This window comes from Epinephelus lanceolatus, chromosome 21 (assembly GCF_041903045.1).
Source record: "Epinephelus lanceolatus isolate andai-2023 chromosome 21, ASM4190304v1, whole genome shotgun sequence".
Classification (NCBI taxonomy): domain Eukaryota; kingdom Metazoa; phylum Chordata; class Actinopteri; order Perciformes; family Serranidae; genus Epinephelus; species Epinephelus lanceolatus.
Genome location: NC_135754.1, coordinates 17,318,645 through 17,331,422, shown reverse-complemented (window position 1 = coordinate 17,331,422; position 12,778 = coordinate 17,318,645). Strand labels below are relative to the sequence as shown.

The following is a 12,778-nucleotide window of genomic DNA, read 5'->3' as shown; positions in this document are numbered from 1 at the left end:
ATTTTTGCTGATAGCGCACAACAAATATTTAACTAAACAGCATATTCAAAACTGCAGTATGTTTCAAAGTGCTGAGCATATAACTGGATAATTAGGACTTGGATCATACTGAATAAGTTGTGTGAAAGTTTGTAAACAGGTGTTTTGACATAGTTTTGCTGTTGTTAAATGTGGCCTCCTTTTACTTCAACCTTCAGCCTTTCAAAAACTTTGAAATATGCCACAGTATTGCTATCATTCAACTATTCAGTGACATTTATACACATTTAGCCCAGCACTGCAGTGTAGCATAAGTTTTTTAAAAACCTTGAAATATTCCACAGTATTGGTCTCGTTCAACTATTTGTTGACATTTATACACAGTTTTTCAAACAGCCTTCAAATATTTCTCATCATTCATACACGCATGGCATTATTCAGCATTTCAAGCCAGCATTGCAGTGTAGCGTAAGATATTCAGCTTGAGCATTCACACCTGCTATTTCTTCAGAAACTGCATTCTCTAATTTTCTCTGTTTTTGGATTCTTCATTTACTGTGGAGGCATGCGAGAACAACAAAGTTTTCTTTGCGAATTCAAGGTAACACAGGAAGTAATAGATAAACAAATGGTAATTTTGTGGGTGAAGTATGTCTTTTATCATCAGTATGTGCACGGGTAAAATAATTTCAAATTCCAACACCATCATTTAAGAAAACTGACCCAAACCTGCCAAAAGAAAGATGATACAAGAACAAGAATATAAATTTCTACATTTCAACAATACTTTCTTTAAAGATGAGAAACTGACAGCTGGGACGAACTGTAATGCTTTTAATGCAGTGAATTATATAATTCCTATGACAAATGGCATGATCTACCACAGCCAATTATGATGAGTGTGACACCGTCCATCAGTCTCTCAGCCTCACCCCTGAACACTTCCTTGGGTGTTTGTGTTCCGGATGGAAAAAGAGGGGAGTTTGCTTTTAAATAGCAAATGCAGTGGCAAAAAGACAGCAAGAGAAGGCTTGCATTCATGTGGGCAGATAACCCGGCAGCATGTCACCTCAAGTCAAGGACAACATGAATGAGAGGAAGTAGCTCAGTCTGGACTGAATAAAGACATTCCAACCTGTATCTGACATACTGCTCTAGAAGGCAGAGGCACTCTTAAAATGAGAATATCTGTATTAGATGAATTGAATTATAACTGTATGATATAATTTGTTAACTTGATTCACAAGAGCCAGGAAAAAGGCTGAGTTAATCCCCGTTTACCAGATAAAATAAATTTGACTCCCGGATGGCAGGCCACTATCTCTGACTCAGTTCAAAGAGCTAAAGAGAGACAAATCCCAGAAGGTACAGGTTGCTGCTGCAGGAAATGAATATTCCTGTGGGTGGAGATATGCGGGAATCGAACACAATACTGATCTTAAAAAAAAAAAAAAGAAGCAGCAGTAAAAATAGCCATCAATGAGCAACTTAGTAAAGCTGTCATCATGCCTATTAAACTTTTTGGAATATCCGGCCAGTGGGATGTGCTGTTTTCCCATTTGTTTGTTTTTATGCTGTTTTCCATTAGCGTTATATTGGTACGTGCCAAAGCAAAGCTACCGCAGAAATTAAACAGAGTGCCCTGAATCACGTATTCTGCTAAAGATAATATCAAATCTCCACTGAAATCACATATACGTTTCCCCAACACGCACACGCACACACATAGAGGAACAGGCACGCACATCCTTTTAGTGACCTGATTCAATGTTTGTAAGAATGGAAAGGGCACTCCTTTTGGACCAAACTGGCAGGGGGACTTGTGTGTGTGTGTGTGTGTGTGTGTGTGTGTGTGTAAGTCACAGTGTGTTTAGAAAAGTACATCCCCTCCGAACACACCCACACAGTAACAGAAACAGTCACATATATACACAGTGAAGAGTTCCTTCCCTGTGCACAGACACAGAAAAAGTCCTTAATCATGTCCTGTGTTTAAAATATTGCTTTGTGTACTTCCACAAACAAATAAAAGTTATGCTCTGGTGCATCTGATTTGATTATGGCATCAAGATATGATAGACTGGAAGACAAACTGCAGAGTTCAGTTTTAAATATTATTGAATTCTGAATATACAGTGGTGTGGCATTTATCTTCATTCACCTGTCAACTGTCTGCTTTGTTCGTGTTACTAAGCGGACAACACAAGCCTCTTTTAGAAAATGACAAAACAGGCAGTGCCAGTTACCTGTCAGACTTCACAAGAGTGTATCAAACTTAAGGTTACAAAACTATTGTGTGAGTTTTCCTTCATGTTGACCACAACGTTGAAAGGAGCTGAATGAAATGAGGGGAGAATAAAAGCAAGAGACAACAATGCCCAAATCTCAAACATAATTAGTTCGAGCTCTCCCACTGAAAACAACTGTCAAGCATTCTGAGAAGAGTCAAGGTTGCCACAACAATTCTACCCCTGTGGCCTCTGCTTAGCCTTTGAACTAAAGCCTCCGTGGAAAGGGCTGCTGGGAGAGGTGATGACAGCGATCAAAGAGAGGAAAGTCATCCTGCATGTCTCCTCGCTTTGAGCTGACACATGTAAAAATGTTATGCGAGTTTTGTGGCCTTACCTTTTGATGAGCTTGATAGACTTGAAGGCTTCATCCATGTCGCCGATGGTCAGGTAGAAACTGAAGTTGAGCATGGCGTCGCGGGTCGCCTTCTCGCAGTTCTCCAGGCCCACAAAGTCTCTGAGAGCTCGCCTGGATACCATGTGAGGGAACTGGGCAGCTGAGCTCCTTGATGGATGGGTCTGCTGTGGAGGTGCTGACGTTGTGGCTGAAATCTCTGGTAACCCTGGATCACTCTCACCAGGCTGATAAAGGGTAGACCAGGTAGAAAAACATGTTGTTAAAGGGATTGCTTAGATTTTTTGAAGTGAGGCTGTATGGGGTACTTATCCAGTCAGTGCATTACTACAGTAGATGGCAGTTGGCACGCCCCCAATTTGGAGAAGCAGACAGAAGTACTGCCACAGAAAATAAGAAATGTACTGCTGTGGAGGGGGGCAGTAGCAAAACATATTTTAGCCACCTAAAAAAATCATTATCGGTGTAAGTCTACACTATAATTAAAATATTTTCCCCACTTTTTCCTTGCTCTCAGACAGCCCTTCTGAAGGGGAACCAAAACCATTATCTATGCTCTCTTCAAAGCCACCAGACTCCTTTCACAAAAACTGTTGTGTTGCCTTGCAGAATACAGTAGCTGCTGGTCTACCGCTGCTATGATTGGTTAGTTTGTTTGTGTCACTGTGTGACTACTGCGTGAATCTGAACTAACCCTTCGAAGCACTAATGTTGCACAATAACACAAACAAACTAACCAATCTAGGCAGTGGCAGACCAGCAACTCCCATGATCTGCAAGGTAAAATTACTGTTTTGAGAACACAGATAATGGCTTCAGTTCCCCATTGGAAATTGTTGCCCGAAAGCAAGGAAAAAAATATTTTGTAACTGACAATGTAACTGATAGTATTTTTTTAGGTGTTCTGCCTAGCTTCTGTGGCAGTACTCCTGCCCCTTTCTCCAAACTTGGGTCATGCCGACCGCCATCTACTGTAGGTAATATACTGACTGTGGATAAGTACCTCATACAACTCCCCTGACAAAATCCAAAGTTTCCCTTTAAGATTGGGAAACATGTGACTCACAGCCTGTAGATGAATGCTGCATGTTGTGAGGTACGATCATTTTTAGTAAAACAAGTGTAAAATGCAAAATCTTGGGAAAAATATGGATTTTGGGAATGGATAAGAGGCAGAGCAAACCAAACAACATCAAGACAAGAACACATCTATTCATCAAGACAAGGTGGACAAGAACTGGGCACAGCATGGTGACATCTAAATATTTCAGAAATGCACTTGTGCTGCTGATTATGAGGAGGCAATACTTAAATTTAAATAAAAGTTAATGCAGCACAAGGCACACACAACCACAGTTGCTGGGAGTCAAGAACACTGAAGCCTTCCTAACGATATGGAGGGGACAGACACTTACTTCTGGTAAAAAGACACCCCTTCTCCGAAATAATAGCTGGGGGTGTGTAAGACCAAATGCACAGAATTTCACGTAAGTGATGGTGCAAACAAAAACACAAAGAATATGTTTCAAAAACTGAAACAGCAAGTGTGCAACTATCCAGAAAGAAACCCCACATGGTGTATGAGGAAAAAAAAATCCCATTGAAGAGACAACACACAAGCAGAACAGAGTGTTCTCTGTCCTCACCTTGCAGCTGAAATAATAGTAGGGCACATCCAGAGCAAGGAGCGCCTGTAGGCCTGATGGTTTAGGGTAGCAGTCCTGTAGGAGGAGCCCGTGCTCCTGCGTACAATAGAGTGTCACTACTGACACATCCACCTGAGAAGAAAGATGGCAAGACTCTGTCAAACTACCTTAAATTAATTTTGCATTTATTAAAATCTTATAACAAGCAATCACATTCTCGCCAAAAATAAAGGCATGGATTAAGCATTAGTGTGTAATTATTTTAGCATCAGCAGTCCCAGTGGAAGTAAAATATGTCAGTGTTGAGGGGCAGTCTTTTCTTTACCATATCCAAGAAATCAGTCGATGAGGATTCAGAGCTGATCGGCACAGTCTCACAAACAAAAAGGCGAGGTTCACTCTCGTCCCAGTAGTGAGATACAGGGCAGCGACCGCTGAGTTCTGCCCCCTGAAACTGCTGCCTGAAACAAAGAACAGTCATGTATAGTGTAAGACAGACCGAGAAGAAAACTTTACACCGGCAGAGTGCAAATACAGTCATGAGACTTATCAGCTACCTGTCACTTTCTTCTGGCTGTGAGATACCACTGGACGGTCTGCCGATGAAGAAGTCAAAGTGTGTCACAGTGTCCATCTCAACGTCATAAAAGTACACTTTGTGATCTGGTCGCCCATTAACCTGAGAGGAGTTAAATACAGTTCAGTTAAAGGAATATTTCACCCCCCAAATGTTCATTTGTATATCAGTAACTCATCTCATGTTATGTTAAATTTGTGATGAAAACGCGTGCTTCAATGAACGAGGAATCCAAAAACAGAAAATTCTTGATGAATTGAAGTCACTGAGGGTCACTACAGTGCAGTATAATCCAAGTCTCATTTATCCAATTACATGCTCAGTACTTCCCACACACATGCATTTTTGGTAAAGCCTTACTATTCAAAACTGAACTAACAGTTAAATTTACCTGCTCTCTTCAAAGCCAGACTCCATTGACAAAAACAGTAATTTTACCTCACTGAACATGAGAGCTGCTGGTCTACTGCTGCCTCGATTGGTAGTTTGCTTTGCTGAATCCAAACTAACCCTTTAAAAATCAAAGTAACATAATGACACAAACAAACTAACTGGTAGAGGCAGTGGTAGACCAGTGGTTCCAGAGTTTAGCAAGTTAAAATGACTGTTTTTGTCAATGGAGTCTGGCTTTACAGAGAGCAAGTAAGTTTCACTAACAGTTCAGTTTTAAATAGTCTGGTTTTAGCAAAAATGCATGCTTTTGAGAAGTACTGAGCAAATGACTGGATAAATGTGACTTGTATTACACTGTAGGAGTTGTTTTGATATAATTTAGTTAGTAGTGCTTTTTGGATTCTTCGTTTACCATGGAGGTATGCGAGAAAAACAAAGTTGTCTTCGAAAATTCTATGTAACACAGGGTGAGTAACTGATAAACAAATGGTCATTTGGGGATGTAGGTATTTCTTAAAGAGAAATATTAACAGGATATGGTAACATTTTTAGATGCTGAATTATTGAATATCAGCTCTCAAAAACACATATAAAAGAAGAATGACTGCTATATGTTGTGCATTCACCTGAGAGATTAGGATGCTGACTTGGCTGCCGTTGGCATTACATTTGACTGACCTCAGGGCTCCCAGATTGGCGATTTGATCAGTCAGGTTCTTAGCACTGCAGTGAGCTTTGGCGTCTCTGTAAAGACATACAGTAAGACTGGCACTGTTGGACAAAATATACTCGGAACAAATATAAACAGACATGCACAATACATGGAAGTTAGCTGGCTTAATTGAAGGATACCAGAACTGAAGTGATACCAACATCCAAATTAACATTATACCTTCTGGAGAGGTCAAATACTCTAATGTGTGCTGTGTCTGTGCCTACCACCAGGTAAGACTGACACACACTGAGTAGTACAGGGTTGCCTTCTGCCTTTGTGAAGGTCAGCAGTTGCTTCACGGTGCCCTGAAGAAAAGACAGTTTACATTTATTCAAAATCAATTTTCACAACACCCAGATATGGTTTAATTAATGCATGCTCAAACATTTGTCAAATCTCTGTGTTTAGTGAATATCAGACAGCAGGTTTCGGGATGGGAAAGCAGACCTGTGGCGTGCGAATCTGGACCCTGTTAGGTTCCAAAGTGTAGAGGTTCTCACCATGTACAGCTACGACATGGGAGTCACAAAGAAATGACCCTGGGCAATCAGCAAATGGTAGGTAGGTGGAGAGAGAAAGTATAGAAAAATGGAGGAGAAAAGCACAAGTTTACAAATGAAGGCAGCGGATGAAGTACAGGAGATTCAGAGTTGCATCTGTAAAATGTTGTTAGGTCTGTTCAGTGTGCTTTTGCTTAAGTTTTGTACCTGTATTGCGAAGAGCTGTCCCTGAAAGCTCATACACAGTGACCTGCTTGCCACTCCAGACTGTCACTGAATCCTGTTGGTATGGCAACACACATCCAGTTACGATTACATTTTTACCTGTCTTCATGGGCAAACCTTTGTGAAATCATTCAGTGTCATTTCTTTAGTACAGAGGAATATTAGTTCCACACTTTCCCCTTCTCAACTCCACACTTACCTTTGTAACACAGACTCCCTTAATGTGTATGTCAGACTGTAGGGCAAGGTGCGCTCCTGATGTAAACTGAGTGATGCTGAGCTGAGTTGGGGCAAGCTGCACTGCTGCCACCTGCTGACTGAAGTGGGCTGACATCACATGCTCACACAGGATCCGCACTGTGTTGGAATTATTGGCTGCCAGCAGATTCAGGCTCGAGCCCCACTGAAATAGAAAGTCTGAGTGAACTTTCCCAGCAGACTACTATGAAAAAATGCCATTTTTATGTTTCTATTAGCACCTGTAGCTGAATGACATTTCCTTCAGTTTCTGTGGGTGTCTGTAGTTTCCACTGGGCCTTGGCATCACCTCTGCTGCTGCCTGACTGCACCACCATCTTCCACATTGCTATGCGCCCATGGCTGGTACCAGCTGCCAAGATTTCTGGGGAGGCCGCAACATTATACAAAAGCAATGAGGCTTTACAAGGTTTTCAAGTGGTAACAAATAATGGTACTCAAGCGGACAGATTATGTCTTATCAGTCTACTCAAGGTTTGAGAATTTGATTAAATTAAACATCTTTGAACAACCATCTCCAGATGACTGTGAAGAAAAAAAAAGCACTTTATACTGTTTACACTATGGACAGTTACCTTTTCCTGCACAATATGAAACACAGTTGATCATCTCTCCTCTCTCGTACCCCAGAGTCTCGTCAAGATGCAAAACATAGTTGTCATCTCCGTCCAGGTCCCATAGCCTAATAAATGACAGACATTCAACTTTAGGGGGCTTTCAGACCTAGAGTTCACTTGCTCTGATCCGAATCAGGGACTAATTTTGGTACAAAGTTGCATTATTGCCTAGAGTTGGTTCGTGTTCTCACGGCAGCATTTACAAGTAGACCAGATCAAATACCTTGTGCAAGAAAGCTGCTCTTGATTGATCCAAATTTCCATGTGAGAAAAATCCAGGAAGTAAACAAAACGTTGAAGAAGAGTACACTTTATTTTTTAAATGTAACACTTTCTAATGTCACAATGGAGGGACAACTACGCAGGCTGATTTTAGCGCTGGTCATCATGTACTTATATTGCTGTCATTGTTCATTTTAGTCAAACCATACAGCTTGAAAACCATGTGCCGCTCCAACCAGAAAACAATGTTTTGATGCATTGGATGTGCTCAATGTGCATATTAAAGGACAACTTCGGTATTTTTCAACCTGGGCCCTATTTCCCCATGTGTATGTGTGCGTATGATTCATGGGTACCACTTGTTCTAAAATTGGTTCAGTATTGAGCCGCGAAACGAGCTAAAACGGTAATGGGGGCAAATGCGTCCAGTATAAAAGTGCTTTTTTCGCCACTGACCGGTTCAGATTGCCAGTGCTATCTCTGTAAATAGCATATGGTAGCGGCCCTGAGGCAGTGGTGAGTGTGAATGAGTGGAGTCAGCTGTCAGTCAGTGTTGGAGCAGAAAGGCGGATGTTGTCCCCGCTTGGTAATGTAAATGAGTATGTGTGTGTGAAGTGTGTGTTACGCTAGAAGAGTCAGAGGACGGAGTCTTTTCCGTGCTACCCCCTGGAGTGTTACCGGAGTTTCTGGAGTGCTCAAATAAACGGGCCTTTTTCCCGAACGCAAGAACAGGATGTCGTGCAACACCCCGTACAGCTTTCACAGGCTGCCTTTGTCGGACGGCGAGATGCTGAAGTTGTGGCTAGTTGTGCTACAAATGGATGCTAACACTCCTGTCCAGACACTGCGCCTTGCAGACCATCGGGTCAGCAGTGCTCACTTCTCCCAAGATGACTACTGCCAGCCGAAGAAGAGAAGACATCCAATCCCGAAACACCTCTTCCTCAAGAAAACGGCTGTCCCACGAGTAGAGAGAGCTACAGACACAGTGGAGCAAAGCTCGTGACATCACACAGCCCAGAGGTAAGGGAAAGGCTAAGTTAGCATGCTATTTACAGAGATAGCACTGATGATCTGAACCGGTAAGTGGCGAAAAAACACACACTTCACACACACATACTCATTTACAATACCAAGCGGGGACAACTTCCGCCTTTCTGCTCCAACACTGACTGACAGCTGACTCCACTCATTCACACTCACCACTGCCTCAGGGCTGCTACCATATGCTATTTACAGAGATAGCACTGGCGATCTGAACTGGTCAGTGGTGAAAAAAAGCACTTTTATACGGGACGCATTTGCCCCCATTACCGTTTTAGCTCGTTTCGCGGCTCAATACTGAACCAATTTTAGAACGAGTGGTACCCATGAATCATACGCACACATACACATAGGGAAATAGAGCCCAGGTTGAAAAATACCGAAGTTGTCCTTTAAGGCAGTACAGGAGGAGGTGCACATTAATAATCCTCCAGGACTGTAACATGCTCATGTTTAACCCAAACAATGTGTCATGTGACTGCAGTTGGTTCGGATCAAGGTCCAAACATGTTCTCACCACAAACGAATCACACCAGAGTTTGTTTGTAACCAGATCGAGACCACCTCTTCAAGAAGGTCTCGGTCCGGTTGTTTTGGTGCTCGCCCGAGTGTGATTGTTGTGTTCACACCTGCCAAAACGAACCGCACTTAGGGGGGGCAAAAGTTCAATTGAACCAAACCAAACAGGGTGAAAGCAACCATAAAACAGGAATCTGCAGTATGTGCACACTGACCTGATAACCTGTTCTCCTGTTGCTGTGATGAGGAGGCTGTTCTCCGTCCAGACAATGTCAACATTTTGCCCAGTCTTGCTGCTTAACTTCACCTGTCACAAAAAAACACATGCTCACCAACCAAACTGAACTTACAATAAGAAATAAAATGTCTCTTTTATAATTTCAGTATACCTTTATAAATTCCTTGGCTCCTCCCTCAGGTCCAAGAGTGTACTGTGACAACATCATGGTCTCTGTGATGACAGCAAGCGCCTCTCTTTTCTCAAGGTAGAACAGCTTCTTGATTGCACCCTCCACACAGAGAAGAGTGCTTGTCTTACAGTGCTCGTCCACACTATGGACCTTGCCTGTATACAAGATACAAAGGTGAAAGGTTTAAAATGTTAAGATATCCATTGCCTCATAGCACAGAATGATCATATTTTGCAGAAATCTGATAGGTTTGTAGATCAATAACAATGCTCTGTGACACATCTTTTAACAATTTAACTTTATGGAAAAACTGCTAAAGTGGGCTTGATGATTTACTTCCCCCTCTCTAATTTATCAACTGCTCAGTAATGGACCTCAGTGCTACAAGCACGTAACAAGCATAGAAAGACATACTCTCTAGGAGATTGTGAGCTGTCTCAGAGGACAGTCATTGCTGAAAATAGTTGATCACCAAGAGGGATTGTAAAAAATCTTGAGCTACACTATGTGGCTGTAAGAGGACATACTTACTCTAGGACAATAATAATAATTTAAGACACCAATATACTTCAAATGCTGCACACATCACCCAAAAACAAACTCTTACCATCTGCAGTGCTGATGTAGAATGTGAGTCCCTCCTGTGGGCCCATCTTAAGAGGCGCTCCCTTCCAGCTGAACATGTCCAGAGCACTCTCATCTCCACTGACTGATGCCCGGGCTAGCATTGCCACATCACTGTAACATAAGTTAGGTCCTAACATCAGCAACACAGCATTCAGATCAAGAGGGCATAGTGATATGGCAATGTTTTTAATATAAGCTCACTGCCAAGGACTTGAATAGAATAATTACTAACTCTGAGCATTGCATCTTGTTTACTTACTCCCCAGGCGAGGCCGGTCTAAAGATGCAGCAAGTCAGAGGTTTGTTGTATTCATGCTTCACGAGATGGTTTCCTTGAAGTCTCCCTCTGGCATCTACCTTCCATACTGCTAGCACTCCAGTCTGTCAGTAAATAATTAAACTATATTTATGTAGTTTTACAAGAAAGAAATGTTATGTTTAAATGGTTTAAGATCGCATCTGCGCACCAATACAGCCAGTTTATGTCTCTGTTTCACTACTAGGTCTTGTGCTAAATATGTCATGTTGGTAATCCAAACTTTTCTCAGAAAAAACATGTTTATTAAGAATGGAAATCAGCTCCATTTACATATCCACCGGCTATGATTGTGTCAGTATATTTATATGACATGTACGTAAGTGCAAGAGTATCTGGGAATACAGTCACTGCAATGCACTCACCTGATCACCAGTTACCAAGCGGCTGCCAGAGCTGCTCCACTCCAGCAGTGTGATGCAGGCTGAGTGTGTGTTGGGAAGGACTGTTTGATCTCCAGAAGGGTGTGTCAGTAGCACTGTCTCTCCATTTTCCCAGCCTACTGCCAGCACTGGCTTCATGGGATGCCAGTGCAGCACTGCAGGCTGATGGGGACGCTCTAAATGGCAGCTCTCCACATACTCTCCCTGCATATAGACAGGGATGAAGATGTAAACTATGTTAAGCATACTGCAACTGCCAATATTCACACACTGGTGAAGTGCTTTTTGTGTGTCAGCGTTCATCAGCAAAGCCCAGTGTTTACCTGCTGCAGGTAGAGGTCTACATTGCCTCCAGTGGTGTGGCTGCTTGAGCCTACAGCCAGTAAGGGAAGAGCTGGGTGCCAGGTCAACTGAGAGGGCACACCACTACTTTCAGGGGCCTCAATACGGTGGTCAAAATACACCGCCATGTCCCCACAGCTCCTCTCTGGATAAAGGAAATGAAACAGGGGATAGGAGCTGAGTGAAACCTCTAATATACACATGGTTATTCATGGCGAACTCTCTGGTTTCACGTGTTTGTTTCTGTTGTGCAGCTTAATGTCCTCTTGTTCAGCTACTTAGCTGTGTGGCTAATTCGTGTTGTTAAAGCTCGATAATCACTAGCAACTCTTGAATGCACCCTCAAATGGCATCCAATGGTTTTAAATGTGTAATATCACTTAACATGTAACGGTAGTTGACTTAGCTAGCGTTAATTCACTAATAGGTACTGACTAACGACGAAGACTAGGAATAACTAGGAATTCACCATGACCGTTGGCACTATCAGCTACCATTAACGTTAACAGCGTTATGCGACTAATGATTAAGTTAGCTTTAGCTGCTAGCAGTAGCTAAGCTAGGTAAGCTAGCCAAAGTTTGCATTCATTGCTAGCCCTCGCGACTCTAGAATGAAGTTCGTCACTCTGTTAAATTATCTGAAGACCAACCTCACTGTCGCTTGCTTCAGGTTAATGCCGAGTTATCAACCCTAGTCTCGAAACAACTTAAAACAACACCCGTCACCTCCAGTGTTGTTGTGTAGCCTCCCGTTAGAGCAAAAAGCGTCTCTCCCAGTTGCCCCTGACAACCTCGAAGGCGGGACGGGAGGAGGAGCTACGGAAAATAACGAAATAGCACGAGTTGTTGTCGAAGGTCGTGTTAAAGGGGAACGTCACTTAAATTAAAAAATATAACATGTTATTTATATGGCCTGGGACAGTTCAATTAATATTTGTGAACGTGAGCTACTCTCTCAAAGAAACCAGAGAAGTATGTCTAAAAGTTGTGATGCCATCAAGTATTATATGGCTGTCAGTCTGGAGCTGCTCCATAAACCAGGGGTGTCATAATAGTTTTAAATCAGGGGCCACATACAACCCAATTTGACCTCAAGTGGGCCGGACCACTGAAACCACTGCATAATAACCTACAAATATCAACCCCTTCATTCTGAAAACGTTCATCCATTTTCCAAACAAAGAAGAAAGAAATATTAGGTGCAAATTCAACAGTGTGTCTTAGTTTTCCCACATGCAGTCCGTCTGCTACTCACTTACATCACGTGATTTCTTTATTCACAATTTTCCTATTGCAGAAGCAGGTTAAGTCAACACAACAATATATAGCTCATCTCCTCACAGATCACACTCTGTCCATGTC

General features: G+C 42.3%; 1 protein-coding gene across 1 annotated transcript in view; it reads right to left on the bottom strand.

Moving 5' to 3' along the window:
- Window positions 1-12,200, bottom strand: part of ift140 (intraflagellar transport 140 homolog (Chlamydomonas)) — a 30,702-nt gene extending 18,502 nt beyond the window's left edge. Inside the window, exons 1-18 of the mRNA XM_033611677.2 lie at window positions 12,067-12,200; window positions 11,398-11,561; window positions 11,057-11,278; window positions 10,635-10,756; window positions 10,356-10,486; window positions 9,728-9,903; window positions 9,554-9,645; window positions 7,512-7,618; window positions 7,158-7,300; window positions 6,878-7,081; window positions 6,661-6,733; window positions 6,401-6,492; window positions 6,131-6,258; window positions 5,865-5,982; window positions 4,826-4,947; window positions 4,594-4,729; window positions 4,269-4,400; window positions 2,605-2,849 (exon numbers count right to left, since the gene is read on the bottom strand). Of these exons, the coding sequence (XP_033467568.1) occupies window positions 2,605-2,849; window positions 4,269-4,400; window positions 4,594-4,729; window positions 4,826-4,947; window positions 5,865-5,982; window positions 6,131-6,258; window positions 6,401-6,492; window positions 6,661-6,733; window positions 6,878-7,081; window positions 7,158-7,300; window positions 7,512-7,618; window positions 9,554-9,645; window positions 9,728-9,903; window positions 10,356-10,486; window positions 10,635-10,756; window positions 11,057-11,278; window positions 11,398-11,544 (2,390 nt within the window). The 5' untranslated portion in view covers window positions 11,545-11,561; window positions 12,067-12,200. The remainder of the gene's footprint in view (window positions 1-2,604; window positions 2,850-4,268; window positions 4,401-4,593; window positions 4,730-4,825; window positions 4,948-5,864; window positions 5,983-6,130; window positions 6,259-6,400; window positions 6,493-6,660; window positions 6,734-6,877; window positions 7,082-7,157; window positions 7,301-7,511; window positions 7,619-9,553; window positions 9,646-9,727; window positions 9,904-10,355; window positions 10,487-10,634; window positions 10,757-11,056; window positions 11,279-11,397; window positions 11,562-12,066) is intronic.
- Window positions 12,201-12,778: the final 578 nt, after the last annotated feature.